Source organism: Helianthus annuus, chromosome 15, assembly GCF_002127325.2.
Source record: "Helianthus annuus cultivar XRQ/B chromosome 15, HanXRQr2.0-SUNRISE, whole genome shotgun sequence".
Classification (NCBI taxonomy): Eukaryota; Viridiplantae; Streptophyta; class Magnoliopsida; order Asterales; family Asteraceae; genus Helianthus; species Helianthus annuus.
The window spans coordinates 2,248,780-2,274,146 of record NC_035447.2 but is presented as its reverse complement, the minus strand read 5'-3'; the positions used below and the strand labels follow the sequence as shown (position 1 = coordinate 2,274,146).

At 36.0% G+C, this 25,367-nt stretch overlaps 2 protein-coding genes and 1 long non-coding RNA gene across 3 annotated transcripts; 1 reads left to right on the top strand and 2 right to left on the bottom strand.

Moving 5' to 3' along the window:
* Positions 1–234: 234 nt before the first annotated feature.
* LOC110909979 lies at positions 235–7,578 on the bottom strand. The gene is made up of 6 exons (XM_022154702.2): positions 7,298–7,578; positions 5,995–6,165; positions 5,738–5,863; positions 3,562–3,732; positions 2,420–2,584; positions 235–569 (listed from the first exon to the last, which is right to left on the bottom strand). Exons 1-6 carry the CDS (start codon positions 7,487–7,489, stop codon positions 306–308), a joined length of 1,089 nt encoding a protein of 362 aa, XP_022010394.1. The 5' UTR covers positions 7,490–7,578; the 3' UTR covers positions 235–305.
* A 6,945-nt stretch (positions 7,579–14,523) lies between these two features.
* Positions 14,524–19,062, bottom strand: LOC110909980. The gene is made up of 3 exons (XM_022154703.2): positions 18,758–19,062; positions 14,905–15,075; positions 14,524–14,781 (listed from the first exon to the last, which is right to left on the bottom strand). The coding sequence occupies exons 1-3, from the start codon at positions 18,932–18,934 to the stop codon at positions 14,587–14,589; spliced, it is 543 nt and encodes a 180-aa protein (XP_022010395.1). The 5' UTR covers positions 18,935–19,062; the 3' UTR covers positions 14,524–14,586.
* Positions 19,063–22,710: 3,648 nt separating this feature from the next.
* Positions 22,711–24,555, top strand: LOC118487335. Its single transcript, XR_004881408.1, has 3 exons — positions 22,711–22,896; positions 22,989–23,837; positions 23,952–24,555. It is a non-coding gene; the product is annotated as an uncharacterized LOC118487335 (long non-coding RNA).
* The last annotated feature ends 812 nt before the right edge of the window (positions 24,556–25,367 follow it).

Genomic DNA, 25,367 nt, shown 5'->3' with positions numbered 1-25,367 from the left:
TGTGGATAGGGTTTCTTTGTCATTTATTCTAATATAAAATAAACTAGTGACGAATGAAATGTAAAGAGTTTAAAATGATGCATTTAAAAGTACTTGAACAAATGAATTCCAGTTATATCTCACAATAAAAGTTCATAACAAACTCTTTTAGTTATTGCTCTCACCAATGTACTTGCAAACCAAACAAAAGAATAGACATTCACCCCCCCCCCCCCCCCAATCAACAATAGGCAATAATGCACAAAAAGGAACAAAACAATCAAAAACATAATTACAAGTAATTACAAGAACATGAATCATGCAAATTAAGAAGTTGTTCTTTCAAGAGGTTCATGGGGGGAAGAATGTAACGATGGCGGCGAGGATGATGCTGTTGATAATGTTCTAGAAAGTTCAGGGTTAACTTCTGTAACCTCCTCGATGCCTTCATCTAAATACACGACGTCCTGTATACTTAGTTGATGGTATTCAACAATTTCCCTCAAGAAGCGGTTTTCACGTGCGTATACAGAATTCTCATTAGCCAAACGAGCTTTCTCTGCTAAAAGTAACTCAAGTTGAAGCCGGATCTGATTAAGAAATGTTAATCACGGGTTAGGAGATCGCTAAATTTATAAATCTTGTACTTTGTGCATGTTCATAGGTGGAAATACAGGCACCCAAACGGGTCAGACAGTTTGTCCAATACATTAAACATTTTTCATAAAATATAACAAACACCTCACAGCAGGGACGGAACCAGGGGGTCAAAGGGACCCGTTGACTTTATTGTCGCTGAATTTCATCAGATTTTTTAATCAAAACATGAGTTGGACCCTCTAGTTGTAGTTGGTAGCGAAGAAAATGAATCCCCCCCCCCCTTCTGGTTCTGCCATTGATCCCACTATCTTTTTAAATAAAACTAGTAATAACACCCGCGCACGTTGTGGCGCGGGTACATCGCAAACACCTAATGGTTAGTCCAAACATTATGTGGTGCCTTAACCATATGAAAACGCGTGTTTCGGCGTATCCGATTGAACTCAATGTAACTTATATAAGCATTGCGATTGGATCAAAACATAAAGTAAGTTGAGCTTATATCGTACAAATCAAAAGGGGTGAATTAGAAAACATAACAGGTATAAAGGATAAACTGACACGTGTAATTAAAAGGGATGAATTAGAGATTTTGAAAAAAAAAAAAAGAGTAAAAGGAAACCGTAATTTGACTCCACTTGGTTCAATACGAAGTTTCATACATAAAATAAGTAAAAACATATTATATTTGGCATGACTCATTTCCAAAGAGGTTTGTATCGAAAAATAGAACAACTCGAATTTATACCCAAACATACATGAAAATATGCACGTAAAAAATGTTTTTTTAAACAAAAACGTATTATATTTTACTTGACTCGTTTCCAGAAAAAGTTTACGTCGAAACGTAGAGCAAATCGAATCTATACCAACACGTACATAATAATATGCATGTTAAAATTTAGCTTTTCAAGTAAAGGAAGTATAGGGGTAAACTCGAAACAAATTATTAGTAAAAAACTAAATATGTTAAAAACGTTCGTAAAACCGTGCCAAGTAGCACCAATGTCACATCATTGCCAAACGACCACTAACGTCGGAAAAGCTCGTAAATATAAAATAAATAAAAAATGGAAAGAATAACACCGAATGAAAAGCAAATGTAAATCGTTGAACCACACAACCTATTGTGGTGTGTTAATGCTAAGAAATTAGACCAAAGCATAAAACGAAGAAAATAATAACTAAGTCGATCTAGGACCCGCGGGTTGCGAAGAACTTGCCAAACGGGAAAAAATAGACGTGCTACGACGACCTATCAAACCAGAAAAAACAGACGAAAAAATGTTGATCCCCACACGCACGTTGCGGCGTGTTAACTTCCAAAATTTTGAACGAAACGTAAAACAAAAAATTTGCGAAAGATGAAAAGTATGAAAGATCAAAGTTGAAAAATAAAAAAAGTGATGGGGTTAAACTGAAAAGACGAAAAACTTTAAATTAAAAGTAAAAAAAAACAAATGGGTTAAAATGAAAAAGATAAAACCTTTGGGTCAACAATGAAAAATCAATATTTTTTTTTTGAAAAGCTCCCAATGCATGAAGTATAACAATATGAAGCACTACAATGTTACTTATTTATAGTTTGAAATTTGAAATAATTTAGGAGGTTTAATGCGTTAAAATACACTTTAGGCAACTATCGACCCATTTAACCCGTTTACTTTCAAGCTCAATTTTACGATTTTACCCATTAGACCCGTTAGAGATAAAATATATAAACGGTAACAATCATCATAAGCAATGGATCAAAATCACCACCACTAAATCTTTTCTGTTCGAGACGTTACATAACATTTTATAGGAAAAAAACTTGTGACCGAAAGAGTTAAACGCATACCATGTCATCATCTGTAGGGCGGTCTCCTTTTTCAAGAGCCTCACGAAGCATTTTATTCTCTTCTTCTAATTGAGAACTCCGTTCTTTCGCAAATGCCAAATCCGCTTTGACAGTTTTCAGCTCCCGAAGTAGTAGTTTCGCCTTAGCAGCAGTTGCATTTGCCACCTGTCACACAAAAACAAAAACAAACAATGCATTACAAGCAAAAGGATATATACTAAACCGCGATTGGTTACTACAACAAACTTAACTGTGTACCGTTAAAACTGAAATCTAAGGGTGTTTGGTTACAGGGTTTGGATTTCGGGTATGGGTTAGAAGAAATCTGGTTGAAAAAAATAAACAAAACTGAAATGGGTTTGAAGGATCACATTTTGGGCCTGGCCCATTTAAGCTCAACAAAATAAATCAGCCCAATTACACACAGTATCACTATAGATGCTTGTATCTGTGAAATGTTGTAGAAAAAACAAGAGTAAATTACAAAAATCGTCCTTTATGTATGTCACTTATTGCAAACTGTGTCCTTTGTCTTCAATAATTACAGAAAACGTACTCAATGTTTGCAATCCTTTGCAAGTTATGTCCTTTAGCCTTAACTCAGTTAATTTTTGTGGTTAAATCTGACCAAATGGACCCCAAATGAGAGTAAAATGACCAAAATACCCTCATGTGGGGTCCATATGATCAGATTTAACCACAAAAAGTTAATTGAGTTAGGGCTAAAGGACATAACTTGCAAGGGTCTGCAAACATCGAGTACGTTTTCTGTAATTATTGAAGATAAAGGACACAGTTTGCAATAAGTGACATACATAAAGGACGATTTTTGTAATTTACTCAAAAAACAATATAGGACCACATAAATATCTATCATCATTATAAATAATAACAACCTGACAAGTGTATTATGATGTCCCGGTCCAGTTCGGTTTATTTTTTTCAGCTTTTACAAAAAAAAAAAAAAAAAAAAAAAAAAAAAAAAAACAGAAACTATGGATTTTGAAAATCCAAAAATCGGTTTCGAACTTTCAGGTTATTTCGGGTTGGATGTGCGCAGTATGACGTTTCATCAAGCTTAAATTCATGAATAGAAAGTTCCCTAATTATGCAAATATGTAAATACACATTTGCCACCTTACGTCGCGAGATGCCTTGAGTTGGTTTGTTAGGTTTGTCTGTTGTTGTGTAGATTGCATTTTAGGTTCCTGCAGCTGATCTTGTTCATCGTTCATTCCTTTTCTCCTGTTTTGCAGTTTGCGAGTTTCTTGGATGATATCTTGAGTTTTCTTGTCCACAATGGTACGCCCTTCCTGATAATGATGACAATAACAATAACAACGACAACGATAACAATAGTAACATATAAATAAATAGAAGATCATTTCTGTTTTTATGATTTTGTTTTCAAAGGCATTCTTCTTTTAGAGTTGACAAAATCACATTACATTACCATCATACACGCCCCGCTTGTGGTGTGCACATATAATGTATATATGTGTGGGCCCTCGGGGGGTAAAAGTGAAATTGCACTACTTTTAACGTTATTTTACTAATTTCGTGAAAATAACGTTAAAAGCGACGGACGGTTAATCATGCATCATATGGTGGCATTGATAGCCGAAAGACAAAAGGGTACATGCACTAATCGGCCTTTGTCCCGATTGTTGAGTGTTATGTGCCTTATGTCCAAGACTTAATGCAAAACTACTATCGAGCCGGGGTCTCACTGGAAGCAGCCTCTCTATTTCTACGGGGTAGAGGTAAGGCTGTCTACATCTTACCCTCCTCAGTCCCTACCTTAGCTTTGCTATTGGTGGAATTTACTGAGTATGATGATGATGACATTACATTACCATCATAACCACATAATGACATACAACTAGACAAGCATCTATTATAGCCTTGTAGGTTTCGCAACATAAAAAAAGAAAGGTTTATTGGATTTAAATAAGCCCAACGATAAGTCGATAACATATTGGCCGGCAACAGTCCCAACTAAGGAAATTTTTTGTGACGGTTCCAACTTTTAACTTAATTTCCCTTGCAGTACCATACTAACCAAAAGTTAACCTAGTTAGTTTTTGCTGACGTTGACTGCCAAATAAGCAGTCCACATCATCAAAACTTTGCCACATAAGCGGTCCATAAGCGGTCCACGTCAACAAAGGTTTGACTTTTTGCCACATGAGAGGTCCACGTCAGCTAAAACTAACCGGGTTAACTTTTAGTTAGTCTGAGACCGCTGAGAGAAAATAGGTTGAAAGTTGGGATTGTCCTCAACAGTTTCTTTAGTTGTGACTGTTGTCGGCCAATATGTCATAGTTGAGATTGTTTAAATCCAATAAACCAAAACGAAAAGAAAACATATTACGTACACTCATACAACTATATGGTTACATAATAGTCACATATCAATATATAACTTAAAGATAAAGGCCATGAAGCAGTACAATGAAAGAACTCATTAAACAGTATATGTAACATTCAAAAAAGATCATATATACATGTCAATAGGGCTGTAAACGAACCGAACGTTCAGCGAACAGTTCGTGAATTGTTCGGCGGGAAGTTCGTTTACGTTCGTTTGTTTAGTTAATGAACGAACATGAACAAGAAATTTCGTTCGATTAGTTAAATGAACGAACACGAACAACTGTCTCGTTCGTTCAATTGCGTTCATGAACGTTCGGTAACGTGTTCATGAACATTCGTTCATGTTCGTTTGTTTATGTTGTTCATTAAATATTTTTTAGCATTTATTTATTTTATCTAAACCTTTTATATACCTTAATTCTTATTTATCTCATTACGCAAACAAATAAAATAGGAAACCCTACCTCCACCTTTTTTTCTTATTATTCACATCGAAAAATAGAATTGAACTTCGTCGATTTTATCTGTGTTCGTTTGTGTTCGTGAATCGTTCATGAACACGTTCATTTCCTTAACGAACGACCACGAACAAAAAATCTCGTTCGGTAAGTGTTCATGAACCGTTCGTGAACACATAGTATTCTTAACGAACGAACACGAACAAGGCCTTGTTCGTGTTCGTTCGGTTCGTTTACAGCCCTACATGTCAAGATAGCGCTTTTTGTGCCGAGGGTCTCAGCAGGAGCAACCTCCCCAGATTTTAGATTTTACTGGGTAGATTTGTTTGTTTGTTTTTTTTTTTTTTTTTTTTTTTTTGTATTTAACATTCAGAAAACATGAAATATTTGCATAGTTGCAATGTAACACGCGCCTCATACAATCAAACCAAGAAAAAGACATTAACAGAGATTCAAAATCTTTAAAATTTGTAACAAGATTTACCTCAAAAGCATTTCCAATCGTTCCGCCAATTTGATTAAGTGAAGATGTGAGCTTATCCAAACCCTTCCTCAATTTTGGACCATCCATATTTCTGGAGTGTTCAAAAGACTCGTAACGATGCTCAACCTGAATGCAAGAAAACTTGAGGTGAATGTCACGACAGATCAAGCGATCACTGTATCTTACCATCGTATGAATAAAATCAAAATGTTTCAAGCTGATATTTGCAATGTGAAAGTTGATATATAGTTATATACCCGGTTGCTTGTTGAGACTGTTTCTGTCTTTATAGTACTAGGTGTGTCGAAACTTGGAGGAGGAGCGTTATCATCATCGATAATTGATTTAGCCTTCCTCGCTATAACACCCCAAAAGCCTCTGGGTTCGTTTGTGCTTCCCGTTGACGTATAATCATAGGTAGCAGAACCCTGCAGCGTTACCAGTAGTACGGTCCTATCAGCAAACATATAGTTCAAATTTACATCGAGATAGTTGGTAAACGGGCAACAGGCTGTGCCTCTACCCCTTTTGAATAGCAAAACTTAGCCTTTTAAAAATTGCGTCCATAGATCTCAGGGTCATGACATTACTATACATGACCCTTTGAACTCGACTAAGTAGATACACAGCCTCTGGCGCCAGAAAACCAAAAGTATCAAAAGCAAAAGGGATAAACACGTGCTGGTTGTCAAGGCACTATTGATATGGTTATAAGTAGGTAACATTCAACTCAGAAAGCAATTGCTATAGAAAAATGAACATGTGTATTATGAATTGTTAATCAACTATATATATATATATATGGATACAATGAAGATAGTTACAAACGAAATCTAATCGAATCGAATCATATCTCCTATTTATGGTAGATATAATTATGATAAACCTTACTAATCTGTTCTGTCTAATAAGAGCTTTACAGTAGAGTTTGGAAAACACCATTTGAAGCCAGAAATGTGCCTCAAGGTGTAAAGCTCGGCTTGTTTAATTTACAAGAGCTCCGAACTCAGCCCTTGAGTAGTTTTTCAAGCTCGAGTTCAGCTCATTTATTATTTATTAATTAATAATTTATATAAATTTTTTATTATTTTTTTATGTTTATATATTAATTTTCTATATGTAACTAAATATATATTATATAGTTTTTCTTATCATTTATTATATCAATGTAATTTAAATGTATTAAATAAAAAATATTTAGATAATAGTCTCGTGTAGACTTGTAAGCCGACTCGAGCTTGAGAAGCTCGTTTATTAAACAAACTTATTCTTAGTCTCGAGCACGTTTAACTTCAGCTCGATTCAAGCTTTTAGCGACCCCACTCACGAGCAACTTGACTCGTTTACACGCCTATCTGCCTAATTTTGGCTCCTGGTCCTTGTTGATTATGTGTCCATCTTATTAATGAAAGGTAAGTGAGTATATGAATAAACAAACATTACTATAAGCATAAATACAGAACAACAGTTTATCAACCACAATAAACATTGAAGATTAAATCAAAAACTAGATTGCATATGTCAATCAAGTAAGAGAGTAAAAGCACAAAATCAGAAAACCTTGGATCGGTCATCAGACGAGTCACGATGAGTGACAGATGCTCCGATCGCCTCAGCAGCAACTGGTGACGGCGGAGCAACGGCGGAGGTGGTGGTGGTGGTGGTGGTGGTGTCATCAACGCTGTTAGAACGGTGAATATCTTCGTTTAACATTGAAGCCTTTGAAATTGTTTGGCTTCTTCGGTACGCCATCTGAGATTGAGAGATTAGTATAGGGGATGTAGTAGACAACTGGAAAAATATGATGATCGGAGATCACAGGGAATGATAAACGCGGGTAAGGAGTTTTCAACACCAATAAAATATCATATACGTGTACATAAATTTGACTACTCTATTAAAATTATAATTATCTAAAAACAAGATATAATTATATATCTATATAATATAACTTTTTTAACGGCAAATTTGGATCACTATAAGACCACTGAAGTATCATCGTGTCACGAGCGAAAACACCCAATCTCTTTATGGGAATCGAACCAAGAACCTGATGGTCCTAAGACTGCGGGGTATGGTGGGGCTTGGGTTGGGCGTGGGTTGGGGCGGGTGCTGACACGTGGAATGGGAGCCCCCCACTGCCTGGTACGTGTCCGCGGGGTATGGTGGGGCTTGGGTTGGGTGCACCGCGTGGCAGGGTAGTTTAAAAAAATATATACAAAATTTAAAAATTCAAAACTTTTGGGATGGCCCGCTATGACGTGGCGGGTGAGCCAATGATATTCAGCCAACTAGGATGGCCAAACCGGCCCACGCCCGGCTTGAAACCCATGCCCCAAGGGCCACGCCGAAACCCATGCCCACCCGGGGTGGCGGCTTGGGCGTTTTCCCCCTACCCACGCCCAAACTCCCGCCCCATACCCCGCAGTCTAAGACTATGGGGTGTGGAGGGGATTGGGTTGAGGCATTGCTCGACATGTGGTGAGGGTAGGATCAACAAGCTAATACTAAAACACTAGGGGTGTGGTGGGGCGTCGCTTAACTGGGTGTGGCCAGCCATGTGGAATTTTTAAAAAACTACAAAGAAAATTTAAAAAAAAAAACTACATTGAACCAGGCAACACAGTCTGCCATGTCACCCAACCTTCCGCCACACGACAAGTGGACAACGCTAACTAAAACGTCAACTCGGGGTGAAACACCCGACGTTAAAGGCCAAAACGCCCATACCCGGCAGTCTACACATTATGTCACCTTATAATACCATGTACTATCTATATAATATTATATCCTATATAATTACATATTATTTTTATTATGTGTAATAATGGCGAATAATAAACGAGGAAACAAGAAATCATGGGTGAAATAAATTAATATATTAAAAAACTAAAATAAAACCTATGCTGATATTATTTAGAAAGTTTAACCATCTTTCTCATCTTTAAAAATGATAAATTAAATTAGCTAAAGTAAATTGTTATAAAACGTGTTACCAAAAATTATATAAAAACAAGTTATTGTGTCGATTTGGTCCCAACGGTTATGAAATTATGAATTTAACACTGATGTTACTTGACGCTAATATATGTTAAAAGATTGATTACGTTTTTTCGTTAATGAGAACCGTAGAATAACCCAAATATTCCTCCATTTTTCGGCGATTATTGTTTCTTTTACGTCGCAATCCTAGTTTCTCTTGTTTCATATCAACATCGATAAAAAGAAGTTAAGAACTAAATCATTGTAAATTAGAAAAAGAAAAAAAAATTAAATCGTCAATGACTCCATCAAACCCATCTTGTATTCCCATTTTACACCTCACACAGTCACACTCCAAAAAAAACATACAATATCCTTATCATACCCAATAATTCTCTCAATTCTTCTTTGCAATCCCGGATTCCCTTGTCTCATATCAACGCCGATAAAAAAAAGTACCAAATCATAAATAAAAAAACTAAATTGTAAATGACTCCATCAAGCACATATTCCCATTATACACCTCACATTCCAATAATTCTACAATATCCTTGTCAAACCCGACTCCTTGACTAAATTACCTCTGGATCACACTTTTCGTATTCTGATTTCAAACTCATTTCTTCTTCTTCATTTTGATAAAAACACCTCAATATTTGGATTGCATCCATGATCATATGTTAGCACTAATAAATCCAGGTACAAAAAAAAAAACAATTTCCGTTTTTTTCCCACGGCCAGTTTCGGTTACAGTTTTTTTTGTGCACTACTGATCTAATCTATTTAAGGCTTTAAGCCCATTTTAGAATTAAATTGTTTAAACAGAAATCGGCAAGTGCGTAAAACTAAGCGACGCCACTCCCTCCAACAATTGCATCAGATGATAAAAAATAGCGGCAAATCAACAATTGCACAAGAGGTCGTATAATTGAATCGTCTACATTAACTCTCATTTATCCTATGATTTATTTGCCCGACATGGATTGAGTTTGGTTAAAATCAGAGATCAAGGTTATGATGGCACAAGTAATATTTCTAGTGAGTTCAATAAGAGCTTTAATCTTGAAAGAAAATTTTTCGGCATGTACATTGTTTTGCCCAAAACTTCAACTTCTTGTTGTGGCAGTTGCAAAAAATATAAAGAAAAAACATATGGGTGTTTGGAGGATTTTTGAAACGGTAAGGTGTTTGACTATTGTTGTTTATGCATCTTGCAAACGACAAAATAACCTTCACATATGCAAAAAGTGAATTTGGAAGATAACCATTGGTACTGGAAGTGGTTAAATCAAGAGATTTCTCTTACAAGGGACAGATATACACATTGGAATTCGCATTATAAAACATTTTCTCGTCTTATGGAAGTGTTTGAATAAAGTGGCAGAAGGAATTTTTTTATAGGGTTGCGGAACAATTTTAAAAATTTTAGGCCCCTATGTATATAAATAAAAAAATCGGTTCGTATCGGGTCGGGTCATGTAAAACAAACAAACATCAAACTAAATTTATATAATCATCAAAAACATGTCAAACCTTGTTACAAACATAATTAAAACGTCGACGCCATACGGGTTTCATTTTTTGAAATTTATCCAAAACATCATCTAAAGCTAATCTCTTAAGCAATTGTTTCTCTATATAACATAAGTTCATCACTCCATAACATAATATTTCAATTTTAATTTTCAATTATTCAAGCCTTAGAAATCATAACGTAAGTTGTAATCACCTTAAAAATATATAAACAACATAATCACCCTAAAAATCATCTAAACAACCATAATCAACGTGAAAACACACAAAATTTCAAACTTATTTAACAACTTTATTACCCCTTTTCTCCTGTAATATCAACCAAAATCATCAAAATAACAAAGAAACTTACCCGTGTTCGGATTCCGGTTAGATTTGGTGTCGAACGACGGTGGTATGGTGGCTGGTTACGGTGGTCGCCGGCTGCTGGACTGTTGTCGCTGGGTGATGTTGTTCGTTACGCAAGAGATAGAGAGAGAGAGAATTTCTAAAGGACTAAAGGTGTTGGGCTTTAGTTATGTTCTTATAGTTTGAAATATTTTTGGGTTTGGTTAATGGGCTAAGACTTAGTAGGCTAGCTAGTTAGGAATTATAAGTGGGTAAAGATATTGGTATTTGTGTTTAGTTAGTTAGGTATTAAAAGTTATATAATTTAGGTACTACTTTTTTAAACAAGAGTTTACTAAAAAAAAATTTAAAATATAAATTGATAACACTTTTTACCTAAGGGTGCGGATGAAAAATTTCAAGGGGTGCGTGCAGTCGAAAAATTTCAAGGGATGCGGTCGAAAAATTCCAAGGGGTGCGGACAAAAAATTCCAAGGGGTGCAGACGGGATTTTCGATGGAACTTAGCACTAAATTTTTTTCCCCCGGGGGTGCGCCCGCCCACCTTAAGCTAGGCTTGGGTCCGCCCCTGATTGAATATGTTAAAGAAACGGGTACCACTATTGCTAGTGTTAAACACACCGAAAGACTTCAATACAAGGTCGGCTTAACCATTTTGATATGGTCTAAGGCAAAGTGAAAATTTGTGGCCTTTTTCCCAAGAAAAGTATGTAATTGAAAGTTAAACTTGAAGGGCCCAAGTGTAATTATTTGAAAGATTGTGTTAAAATTTAAAAACAAGAAAAAAAATGGAAAAAATGGTGAACCAGGGATTCGAACCTGGGTCTCACCAACATCCATACATACACAAAACCACTACACTACCAACCATCAAGCTCTTGATAACCAACACCTAAGGCTTTTATAAATGAACTGTAGTTTCATCAAATCGTGGAGGCTCTATAGTTTTGGTTGCCCAAGGCCCAAGCCTCATTTGACTTGGGCTTGGGCCGGTCCTGCTTCAATAAGATATTTGTATTTATATTATGTATTTATAATGACGATTAACTGACTTTTGTTATGTATTTGAAATCTGATGTGGTTTAATACTTACAGGGTATTTGTCTGATCATCAGGGCGATCTCAAACTGGATATTTATTTACAAGTGGAGGTACTGTAATTTCAGGGCGTTCGGTAAAGCAGACAATCACAGACACATCATCTAATCATGCAGAAATATTGGCGATACACGAAGCTAGTCGAGAATGCATTTGGTTAAGGACTGTAATACAACATATTCGTGGATCTTGTGGTATTTCTTCGGGAGATGAGGGACCGACAGTCTTACATGAAGACAACGCAGCATGCATTGCTCAACTAAAGGAAGGATACATCAAACAAAGCACATTTTGCCAAAGTTTTTTTTTTTTTTTTTTTTTTTTTTACACATGATCTACAAAAGAATGGAGATATTATTGTCCAACAAATTCGTTCCAACGAAAATTTGGCAGACTTGTTCACTAAATCACTTCCAACCTCAACATTCAAGAAGTTAGTTCATGGGATTGGGATGCCTCGACTAAAGGAGCTTAAGTGATCATCATCAGGGGAATATAATACGTGTTGCACTCTTTTTCCATTAGTCAAGGTTTTGTCCCATTGGGTTTTCCTGGCAAGGTTTTTAATGAGGCAGTATCAAGTGTATGAAGTTGATAATCAGGGGAAGTGTTATAAATAATTATATTTAGATTATCAACTTCTAATATAAATCAATTTGTTCTCCAAATTTATCAAATAGTCCATGTATTCTATTGAAAAGAACACACCATTGATAATAAACTTCTTATTCTCTACCAATATCTTTTTTATCTTCTTGCTATTAGGCTTGTTTATAAAAAAAAAAGAAACTTTTGAGAAAATTATTTGTTTTATCTTTTTAGTAGCAATCGCAAAATAATGACAAAATTCGTGGCAAATCCTAGACGGAAAGTATTATTCTTTTAACAAAGACAAATGATGTAACTTTCTATAATGAAATTAGAATTTCGTTACATACATGAAAATGAGCAGAATAAATAAAAGCCCGATACGATAGGTTTAGTATTTATTAAAGGGTGTTAACGTGATGAGTTCGGTAGCAACTGAAATTAAAAATACCAATATCGAAAATTTTAAAAAAAGGGTACCGATATCGAAAATACCCGATACGATACGGTTTGATACCGGTACCAGTGCAACACCGGTAGGGGTGCAAAGTTGCAAACAAGCCGAGCCGAGCCCAAGCTTGACCAGGCTAGAGCTCGAGCTCGACTCGTTTAGTATTTATTAATTAATTTATATTAATCATAATTATTATCATACATATAATTTAGTTATTTTTTAATATTTATATAAATGGTAGTTATTATTATATAAATATATGTTTAATATATTAATAAAAAATATATAAACAATAAGCGAAGTTTGGGCTCGTTTATTAAACGAGTTTGTTTTTAGGCTCAGGCTCAAGCTCGTTTAAGTTTGGCTCGTTCGAGCTTTTTTTCGAGCCCAGCTTGAGTAGCTCGGCTCGTTTGCACCCCTAAACATCGGTATTTAAAGGTAAAACCTGGTAAATACCGGTCCTGTACAAAATGTATTCCGATACAATAAATTCGTTACCAATACCAATTCGATACCGATACCCGATACAATTTCCTTATTGTGTTAATGTTGTCAAATGTTGAGTAGAAAGTTACATCTTATCTACCTTTTCCTCTTCTCTGTCACATACAAAGAATCCACGTATTAATCGATCTGTTGTGCACCACCACAACAACAAAAACCCCCAATTTCTATGCGATAATCTCAATACTCAATCTCCAGATCCTCCTTTTTGATTTTCATCTTCTAATTTCCACAAATTGATAGAATAATCTTTCACTTTTCGCTTTTCGTGCCCTAATGGTGCTTTTTCGCTTTAATCATCAAATGCGATCCTGAATCATCTGCCTTTTTGTGAATTTTGATCCAAGGTATTCCTTAGGGTTCTTCGATGTTAATATTTTTGTTTATGAGTTACTGATGATGTGTGTAAGGTGATGATGGTGATGAAACCGAAAGTAGGGTTGATTTCGGTTTAGGGAGAGAGTCGAATTATGATGTTATGAGGGTTTGTAATTGTGTAATTTGTCTAACCATTAAACTCTCTAATAATCCCCCTATTTATACACCCAAGAGAAAACCTAATTAGTTAATAAGGGTAATATGGTCCATCAACAATTACCAACTAATTATTAATAGGTTATTAATATATTTTGATCTAATATAATATAAATGATTATAAAGGCTACAAGATTAAATGTTACATTAATAATATATTTAATCTCACAGTACACTCATACAACTATATGGTTACATAATAGTCACATATCAATATATAACTTAAAGATACAGGCCATGAAGCAGTATAATGAAAGAACTCATTAAATGAGTATATGTAACATTCAAAAAAGATCATATATACATGTCAAGATAGCGTTTTCCGAGCCGAGGGTCTCAGCAGGAGCAACCTCCCCAGATTTTAGATTTTACTCGGTAGATTTGTTTGTTTGTTTTTTGAGTAAAATGCAAGGATAGTCCCTGTGGTTTGGTGAAATTTCACCTTTAGTCCCCAACTTTTCAAAATTACACTCTTAGTCCCTGTGGTTTGACAAGTTGTTACCCGGATAGTCCCCAAAGCGGATGGAGGTTAGTTTTTCTGGTTAAGTGGGTGTGAAATGACAAGGACTATCTGAGTAACAACTTGTCAAACCATAGGGACTATCCGAGAAACCTTCATCCGCTTTAGGGACTATCCGAGTAACAACTTGTCAAACCACAGGGACTAAGAGTGTAATTCTGAAAAGTTGGGGACTAAAGGTGAAATTTCATGAAACCACAAGGACTATCCGTGCATTTTACTCTTGTTTTTTTGTATATAACATTCAGAAAACATGAAATATTTGCATAGTTGCAATGTAACACGCACCTCATACAATCGAACCAAGAAAAAAAATTAACAGAGATTCAAAATCTTTTAAATCTGTAACAAGATTTACCTCAAAAGCATTTCCAATCGTTCCGCCAATTTGATTAAGTGAAGATGTGAGCTTATCCAAACCCTTCCTCAATTTTGGACCATCCATATTTCTGGAGTGCTCAAAAGACTCGTAACGATGCTCAACCTGAGTGCAAGAAAACTTGAGGTGAATGTCGAGACAGATCAAGCGATCACTGTATCTTACCGTCGTATGAATAAAATCAAAATATTTCAAGCTGATATTTGCAATGTGAAAGTTGACATATACCTGGTTGCTTGTTGAGACTGTTTCTGTCTTTATAGTACTAGGTGTGTCGAAACTTCGAGGAGGAGCATTATCATCGTCGATAATTGATTTAGCCTTCCTCGCTATAACACCCCAAAAGCCTCTGGGTTCGTTTGTGCTTCCCGTTGATGTATAATCATGGGTAGCAGAACCCTGCAGCGTTACCAGTAGTATGGTCCTATCAGCAAACATATTGTTCAAATTTACATCGAGATAGTTGGTAAACGAGCAATAAGCTGCGTCGCTACCCCTTTTTGAATAGCAAAACTAAGTCTTTTAAAAACTACGTTCATAGATCTCAGGGTTATAACATTACTATGCATGACTCTTTGAATTCGACTAAGTAGATCCACAGCCTCTGGCGCCAGAAAACCAAAAGTATCAAAAGCAAAAGGGATAAACACGTGCTGGTTGTCAAGGCATGCTTTCTCATGTTTGGTCGGTTTTCAGTTATTATTACTAACATAATCAATTACCAGAATCTATTGATATGGTTATAAGTCGGTAACATTCAACTCGGTAAGTAATTGCTATAGAAAAATGAACACATGTATTATGTATTGTTAATCAACTATATATATGGATACAATGAAGATAGTTTCAAACGAAATCTAATCGAATCATATCTCCTATTTATGGTAGATATAACTATGATAAGCCTTACTAATCTATTCTGTCTAATAAGAGCTTTACAGTAGAGTTTGAAAAACACCATTTGAAGCCAGAAATGTGCCTCAGGGTGTAAAGCTCGGCTTGTTTAATTTACAAGAGCTCCGAACTCAGCCCTTGAGTAGTTTTTCAAGCTCGAGTTCAGCTCATTTATTATTTATTAATTAATGGAAAATTGGTAATTAATAAACCAACCTTTTACCAGTTGGTAAAGAATAATGCTACCTACAGAATTGGTAAATAATAATACTACCTTTCAATATGTTGGTACTCAATGGACCTCCGTTAGTTTTTTTTAACTGAAGTTAGTTTTTAACTTTTATTTATTACACAAACAGTCCCTGTAGTTATAATTTACTAGTTTTAACTATGAGTTAATAGCCAAAATGGTCCCTGAGATTTGCACCGCCACCACCACCACCACCGCACCGCCACCACCACTACCACACCACCACCGCCGCACCGCCGCCACCACCACAGCACCGCCGCCACCACCAAAGCACCGCCGCCAAAAGAGTAATTTGGTAATTTACTCTATATGTCAAATCCCTCTATATCTCTGTCTGTCTTTAAAGTCTTTCACTCTCTTTTTATCACACATTTTAAATATGTTTGTTCTCTTTCTCATCTCTTCAAAACCAGAACTCTCTTCCTCATTTCTTCAAACCCTAATACCCTGAGCTGCCGACACCCCTTTCTCTCCCTTCTCGTTTCCTGTCCGGCGACCGGAGCTGGTGTTTCTGTATACCGAATCTGAAACAGGTAATCTGTCGCCGACCCTGATGTTGATGAAATCGCCGCCGACTAAGGATGAACTTACCGCCGACCCCGGATGAACTTGCCGCCGACCCTCTCTCTCTCCTTGCTCACTTTACCGGAAATCAGATGTTTTCTCAGATCTCTCTCTCCTTGCTCACCACCGGAACCATAGGTGGTGGTGGTCAGTTGAGATCGGTGATGGTGGTGGTGTGGGGTAGAGGTGGGCGACGGTGTTGGTGCTGGTGCCACTGAGGTTGATGGCGGTAGGGGGTTTTTGGTGGTGTAGGGCAGAGGTGGTTGACGGTGGAGGGGTAGGTCCGACGGTGGTGGCGTTCCGTTCTGATGATGTTGGGCCGACCACATAAGGTGTGATTTTTTATGCATTTTTGTGGTCAATTTGATGATGGGTTTTCTTTGCTTTTTGTTTAAAGTCCGTGAAAATACCTTCTGTGATGAGTTTAAGCACATTTTGATGATGGGGTGTCTTGATTTTTTATGATTTTTATGTTTGGTGGCGGTGGGGGTCTGTGTTCGTTGGGTCTATGTTCAAGGTTGCTCTGTGTTTGGTTCATATGCATAGTGTATAGGTGTATGGTTGGTCTGTTTGGGTCTGTGTTCATTAGGTCTCTGTTCAAGGTTGGCCTGTTTATGGTTTTGTGTTTCATGTTTGGTCAGTGTATGGTTCATAATGTTAAATGGGTCATTATGTTGTTGCAACAGGTTGTTAATGCAATGTGCAATTCAGTGTGTAATGACTTATTAAAGTAATGGGTCATTAGGTCATTTGGTCTATGTTCATTGACTAATTAAAGTTCACGAGCAATGCAATGTGTATGGTTTGACTGATTATATGATTTTGGTGGTGGCGGTGCTGTGGCGATGGTGGTGGTGGTGGTGGTGGCGGCGGTGGTGGCGGCGGTGCTGTGGTGCGGTGGTGGTGGCGGTGCGGTGGTGTTGGTGGTGGTGCAAATCTCAGGGACCATTTTGGCTATTAACTCATAGTTAAAACTAGTAAATTATAACTACAGGGACTGTTTGTGTAATAAATAAAAGTTAAAAACTAACTTCAGTTAAAAAAAACTAACGGAGGTCCATTGAGTACCAACATATTGAAAGGTAGTATTATTATATACCAATTCTGTAGGTTGGATTATTATTTACCAACTGGTTAAAGGTTGGTTTATTAAATACCAATTTTCCTTAATTAATTATTTATATAAAATTTTTATTATTTTTTCATATTTATATCTTAAATTTCTCTATGTAACAAAATATATATTATTTAGTTTTTTTTATCATTTATTATCTCAATGTAATTTAAATGTATTACATAAAAATTATTTAGATAATAGGTTCGTTTAGGTTTGTAAGCCGACTCGGGCTTGAGCGTGTTTAAGCTCAGCCTCAAGCTCATTTATTAAACAAACTTATTCTTAGCCTCGAGCTCGTTTAACTTCAGCTCGATTCAAGCTTTTAGCAACCCCACTCACGAGTGACTTGGCTCGTTTACACGCCAAATACGAACAATTTTGGCTCCTGGTAGAGCTGTTCATGAGCCGGGCCGAACTAGGGCAAGCTCGGGCTCGGCTCGATTATAAACCGGGCTGGCTCGGCTCGGATTTGAAACCGAGCTGAAAATCTAAGCTCGGGCTCGGCTTGGTTTAAACCGAGCTGGCTCGGTTCGGCTTGGCTTGGCTCGATTTTAAAAGTAAAAATTAATACATAGCTCTCAAAATTCAGTATTCTAAAATATTATTCAATACTTCAAAAGCACATATTCAAAATAAGTTCAACCTAATACATTACAAGCCAAAATCACGTTCAACAACGCAAAATAAGTTTTATCTTTCAAATAAATACAATATTTGTTCATTAGCACGTTAATCAACCTTTAAATACGTCATAGATATTATACTACAACCCTAATGTAAATAATAATCACTTTTTTTGTAATATATTATATGTATATAAAAATAATATATATTATAAGTAAAATAATTCTAGCTAAGCCGAGCCGAGCTACCAAGCGAGCCAAACCGAGCCAATTTGGCTCGTCACGAGCCGAGCCGAGCCAAGCTCGTCTCACTTTCTAACCGAGCCGAGCCGGCTCGGCTCACTTTCAAACCGAGCCATATCGACCGAGCTTTTTTCGAGCTAAATCAGAGCGAGCTTCGAGTGATCAGCATCGAGCCACGAGCATTTTGGGCAGCCATAGCTCCTGGTCCTTGTTAATTATGTGTCCATCTTATGAATGAAAGGTAAGTGAGTATATGAATAAACAAACATTTCTATAAGCATAAATACAGAACAAACAGTTAATCAACCACAATAAACATTGAAGATTAAATCAAAAACTAAATTGCATATGTCAATCAAGTAAGAGAGTAAAAGCACAAAATCAGAAAACCTTGGATCGGTCACCAGACGAGTCGCGATGAGCGACAGATGCTCCGATCGCTTCAGCAACAACTGGTGACGGCGGAGCAACGGCGGCGGTGGTGGTGGTGGTGTCATCATCGTTGTTAGAACGGTGAATCTCTTCGTTTAACATTGAAGGCTTTGAAATTGTTTGCCTGTACGCCATCTGAAATCGAGAGATTAGTATAGGGGATGTAGACCACCGGAAAAATAAGATGATCGGAGATCACAGGGAATGATAAACGCGGGTAAGGAGTTTTCAACACGAAGGTTTAACTAACTTTCTAGCTGCGCCCCCACAAACCATATTTTATTATTTTGACAATAAAATATCATATACGTGTACATAAATTTGACTACTCTATTAAAATATAATTATCTAATTATATATCTATATAATGTATTTTTTTTAATGGCAAATTTGAATCACTCTAAGGCTACTAGAGTATTATCGTGTTACGAGCAAAATCACCCAATCTCTTTGTGAGAACCAAACCCATAACCTAAGAGTAAATTACGAAAATCGTTCTTTATGTTGAAATTATATTGCAAAGTGTGTCATTTGTCTTCAAAAACTACAAAAAACGTTCTCGACTAAATTTGACTGCAAGGGTTTGCAAACATTAAGTACGTTTTTTTTTTAGTTTTTGAATACAAAGAACACACTTTGCAACACAGTGTAGGACGATTTTTGTAATTTACTCAGAACCTAATGGTCCTAAGACTATGGGGTGTGGAGGGGCTTGGGTTGGGGCATTGCTCGACACGTGGCGAGGATGAGATCCACAAGCTAATACTAAAAAACTAGGGGTGTGGTGGGGCATGGCCAGCCATGTGGAATTTTTTTAAAAAAAACTACAAAGAAAATTAAAAAGAAAACCTACATTGAACCAACCAATCACAGTTTGCCATGTCACTTAGCCCTCGCCCCACACCAAACGAGCAACGCTAACTAAAATGCCAACTCGGGGTAGAACACCCGACGTTGAAGGGCCATAATACCCACACCCGACAGTCTAAACATTATGTCACCCCTTAGATGAGAGTATCCTATAATACCATGTACTATCTATTTAATATTATATCCTATATAATTACATATTATTCTCATTATTATGTGTAATAATGGCGAATAAAAAACGAGGAAACAAGAAATCATGGGTGAAATAAATTAATGTATATTAAAAAAACTATAATAAAACCTATGGCGATATTATTTAGAAAGTTTAATCATCTTTCTCATCTTTAAAAATGATAAATTAAATTAGCTAAAGTAAATTGTTATAAAACGTGTTACCAAAAATTATATAAAAACAAGTTATTGTGTCGATTTGGTCCCAACGGTTATGAAATTATGAATTTAACACTGATGTTACTTGACGCTAATATATGTTAAAAGATTGATTACGTTTTTTAGTTAATAAGAACCGTAAAATAACCCAAATATTCCTCCATTTTTCAACGATTATTGTTTCTTTTACGTCGCAATCCTGTTTCTCTTGTTACGTATCAACATCGATAAAAAGAACTAAATCATTGTAAATAAGAAAAAGAAAAAAAAAACTAAATTCTCAATGACTCCATCAAACCCATCTTGTATTCCCATTTTACACCTCACACTCCAAAAAACATACAATATCCTTATCAAACCCAATAATTCTCTGCTTCTTTGCAATCCCGGATTCCCTTGTCTCATATCAACGCCGATAGAAAGTTATAAATTTACTAATATAATATAAATCTAGGGGTGTGATCCCATACAAACTAAATTTGTGTTAAAAACGGTAAGAATAGATCTTGACCTTTAAATAATTATATATATGGCTAAGATTGATGACACCTCATCAATTGCAATTAATGTGTTTGACTAATTAGATTTAAGGGTATTTTCGGTATTTGTTTGTTTTTATTAAATGAAATCACTTTCCAAATCCCTTGAATATCGCAAAATCAGTTATTCCAAAATAACAGCGGATTTTAAATTTACCATTACTAGCACATAAAAAATTGTGTTATTTTGAATAGTAGCACATGCAAAATAGTGCTAATTTAAATAATAGCACATAAAAAATGTTTAAAATGTTAAAAATAGCACATAGTAAATTAGGACGTACAAAAAAAATGATAAAAAAACAATGGTATTCTGATCTGACTCTCAAAACAATGCTATTAGCACATACAAAAAGTGTTAAGTGCTATTTTGAATAATAACACATACAAAAAATGTTTAAAAAATTAAAAATAGCACAATACTAAATTAGCACATTAGCAATGCTATCAGCACATTAGCACATAAACCTAAGGCTGGACGGTATTGGTCCGTCTCCCCCTCCGTCTTGGTTCGGCGACGCGCGGCACACCACGCCGGCCCCCTCCGTCCCGTTCCCATCGTCCGATTATTGCCGTTTGCGACGGACCAAACATGTGGGGCCCCATCTAAAAAGTAGCCGTTATTTAAAAAAATGGGAAATTTAAGTTACCCCTGAAAAAAGTTTATGTTACCTCTGTTCCTTGGTTTGTTTGCGAAGTTTAAGTTAAAAAGAGAAGAGAGACATGATATTTTAGGTGTTGCCGGAGTTGCAGGGTTTACCGGAATTGCAGCTTGCTATTTCGGTGGAGCGAGGAGGGAGATGAGATGAGGGAGACGATTGAAAAGAATAAATAATAAAAATAAGTGTATAGGCTTATTACTAGTTAGTAGGCATATAGATTGTTTACTTTTTTGCAGGTATATGATTTGGTTTGACTTTTTTTCAGGAAAGTATATGATTTGTTTTGAAAAGAATAAATAATAAAAATAAGTGTATAGGCTTATGACGAAGCTAGAGCAATATGCGAGTACGACGAAAACGCTCAAAACGAACCCGACCACGACATGGAAGACGAAGACTAGTAGCTTATTTTAATATATTAGGATTTTTTTAAGTTTATGTAATGTTTTTTAATATTAATGAAAATATTTTGTTAGTTTATTTGTTAAATGTTAAAAAAGTAGAAGATTAAAAAAATAAAAAAACATAAAAATGGTGGGGAGGACTATAACTAGGACCATCCTCTCATACCCTCTAGTTTTGGTGGATGGACCATCCTTGGGAGGACTATGACGTGGCGCTTACGTGGCGGATCATCCTCCCTTGGAGGACCATCACCATACCCTCTAGCCTAAAGAACACATTGCTAATTTTCAGTTCCAAAAACAAAAGAAAATTTAAAGCTCTACGTCTTCTTGTTTTTGAGAGTCCATCTATGTCATTTGGTGTGAAACTCAAACCTTCATACATGGCTAGGCTTCTTGTGATGAAAAAACAACAAAAATCCCATATATTTGTTTCTGTTTTTTGTTGATAAACAACCCCAAAACAACACCTTCCTTCTCATGACTGTAACCATACAATTTATTCATGAATCAAAGATGTCAATGGCTTCTTTGGGTCGATGCTTCTTGCAAAGACGTTGGAGGGATCGATGGCTTCTTTTAATCCAGAAACAGATGGTGTCGATGGCTTCAGGTCTCACGGCATTCTCTTGAGTCTGCTGCAAATCTCATGGCATCATCTTTTGTGTGTGTTTTGTTCATCATCTTTTGTGTGTGTTCTGTTCTTCAAATAATTGTTTCAATGATTCAAACGGAACGTGCAAATCAAGACATAAATGGGTAGCATGAATTTAGGAATTATCAAAACAACCAATAATTTTCTATGACCATTTTACCCTCATGTCTACTCAAATAATCAATCCACGTGGCATAATTATATTGGTTCTCATGGTTTTTATAAAATACATAGTTTGTATATGATCCTACCCCTATAAATCTAATATAAAGAATTAAGCTCATTATATATTATATATTATATATTATAAATTTGCAACAAGTTTAGACTTATGGTTGTTGTACTCTTTGCATAAAAGGAGTTCCATGCATTAGGTTGTGTGTACATGTTCTACAGAAGACGCGTGTGTTCGTGCTGTCCTTTTCCCCCATTGTAACCCACATCACTGCCCAAATCGGCACAAACGCTCTCCAATCATCGCTCACCACCGTTCTGCCCCAAATCGACGTCGGTGACATAACACTACAACACCACAAGCCAAGCGGTGGTTTTTTCCAGGCTATTAGGGCTCCAACAGGTATGTTTAGCTTAATCATTTTAACTTTGAGTGTTCATTATGAAAAATCGTTGGAATTGTTGTTGATTTCGTGATGGTGGGTATGCTTACAGTAAGAAGACGGAGGCGGCGCGAGGCACCCGTTTAACACCGACAAGAATTTTGGTAAGCCGAGCTTCTATTGTATGTTTCTTTTTTAGTTAGATCGGTTTTCATTGTTTCCGTTTAAGCTATTTTTTGTGTTACAACTCCGGTGAAGATCCGGCGAGTTATCCAGTGACCAGTCTCCTGGTTGTTATGTAAGTTTGATATGTTGTTTGCTATGTTCCTCCTTGTTTAAACACAAATATAATCATAAACAATTAAGCCCACAAATATACAAATGCAATAAAATTTAAGCCCATGTTAAATCACGAATTGTTTAAGCTATTTTAAATTTAATATAGAGGTGTGAAATCGAGTTTTTCTAATACCCAGTTTCAGGTATGAAACTGGATTCGGATATGACCAGGTATCGATTTTTTAGGTATTGAAATAAACCAAGTAGGGTTCGGGGGTGCAGGTATTGAGTAGAACTACCCAACCTTATGTACCCGGGTAGGGTATCATCGGGTTCGAGTATAACCGATTATTAAAACCAGGTATGGATTCAGGTATTAATACGCTTCTTTTTAAAAAGGTTTGTTTTTATTATTTTATACAAAAATAAGTTTGTTTATAATTTGTAAAAATAATTAAAATATATCATAATAACATAGATTCACTCAATTACAATTTGTTGATTTTATAATATGCACTTTTTAAAATTAAAATATCAAAGTTGTTAAATAGACATAAAAATAGATGCAGGCGAACTGGTAGTACACTACATGCCCCGTTTGCTTCAGAACAATTTACACAAGTGGTTACACAAGTGGTGACAAATGGGCGTGCCCCTCTTACTATGACACACCCAAGTACATGTAAGATTTAAGAGCCCCTTACACAAAGTTAGGAATACGATTACATCAGCAAATTTTTTTACCAACCTGCACCATTTTGTTACAACATGTAAAATAACATTTCACCTTTCACAGGTACCGTGTTGTCGCAACCATTAAAGATAGCACAGGCGCTACTGCTCTTGCAACTATGTTCAACGACGCATTTAAAGCTATTTCATGGTTGTCCTGATTCCCGTCATTCTACTAGTGGTTACTGTGTTTTTCTGGTCGACACTCTTATTTTGTGGTCAACTAAGAGGCAACCCACTATTTCCCGTTCTAGTGCTGAGGCAGAGTATCGTGGGGTTGCAAATGTTGTGGCTGAAACCACTTGGACAGGCATCCGTAATTTACAGTGATAATGTTTCGGTTGTCTACATGTCCGATAACCCGTTCAACATCAACGCACGGAACATACTGAGATAGACATTCATTTTGTTCGTGAGAAGGTATCATTGGGCAGATTCGTGTTCTTCATGTACCTTCAACTCTACAGTATGCAGATATTTTTACTAAGGGGCTTGCTCGCCAGCTTTTTCAGTCTTTTCGCTCCAGCTTGAGCGTCTGTCCACCGCCCGCTCAAACTACGGGGGAGTCTTAGCCGATATATGTTTATAGAATAACATTTAATTTAATATTGTATAGATAGACGTGATCTCTTGTAATTATAAATGGATTATGTTTCCTTGTTTAGAGATAGGGCAACTTTGTATTCTCCCTATTTAAAGGGTTGTTTTCCAATTAATGAGATCATCAAGAAATCTAAACCATAAACAATTTTACATATGTTTTGCAATAATCTTTCGTAACTAAACCAACCACTAAAACCTAAGCTGATACACTTAAAAACACTTGCACACGTAAAGCAAGTGTCTTTTGTGGTTAAACTATCACAACTAAACCATGTTTATAAGCTTATGCCTATCAAATCCAGTACTGTTAGTTATTACATTATTTAATATTCTATGAAAATACTAAAACACAGGTACAAACTGGCACAACATCGCACGCCAGGAAAACCCCTAGTTAATGAACAATAAAGACAAATGATATATTAATGTAACTTTCTATAATAATGAAATTATTTATTTTTGTTATATAACCCTTGGTGTAGTAGACACGAAGGCAATGATAAGGCTTGAGAACCGGTCTTGACCGTGAGTTTAAGTTTTGAAGCCAACAAGGTTTTACACATTGGTGGGGTATTCTCTGTTAACCACTCGCACGAGTATCTGTGTGGGTTTTCTTTGAATGTCCATCCAAACTTTCTTAAGAAAAGTAAATAATTAAATTAAGCAAACGAAAATAATATATAATAAAATAAAGAGTTAATTACATAGTTAGTCCTTGTGGTTTGCATAAAATAACATACTTAGGTACTAATAGTTTAAAATCACATTTTAGGGTATTAACTTTTCATTTTGTAACGTTTGAAGGTATTAACGTTATTTGTAGGTTTAAAATCACATTCTATTAGTACCTAAGTATGTTATTTTGTGCAAACCACAA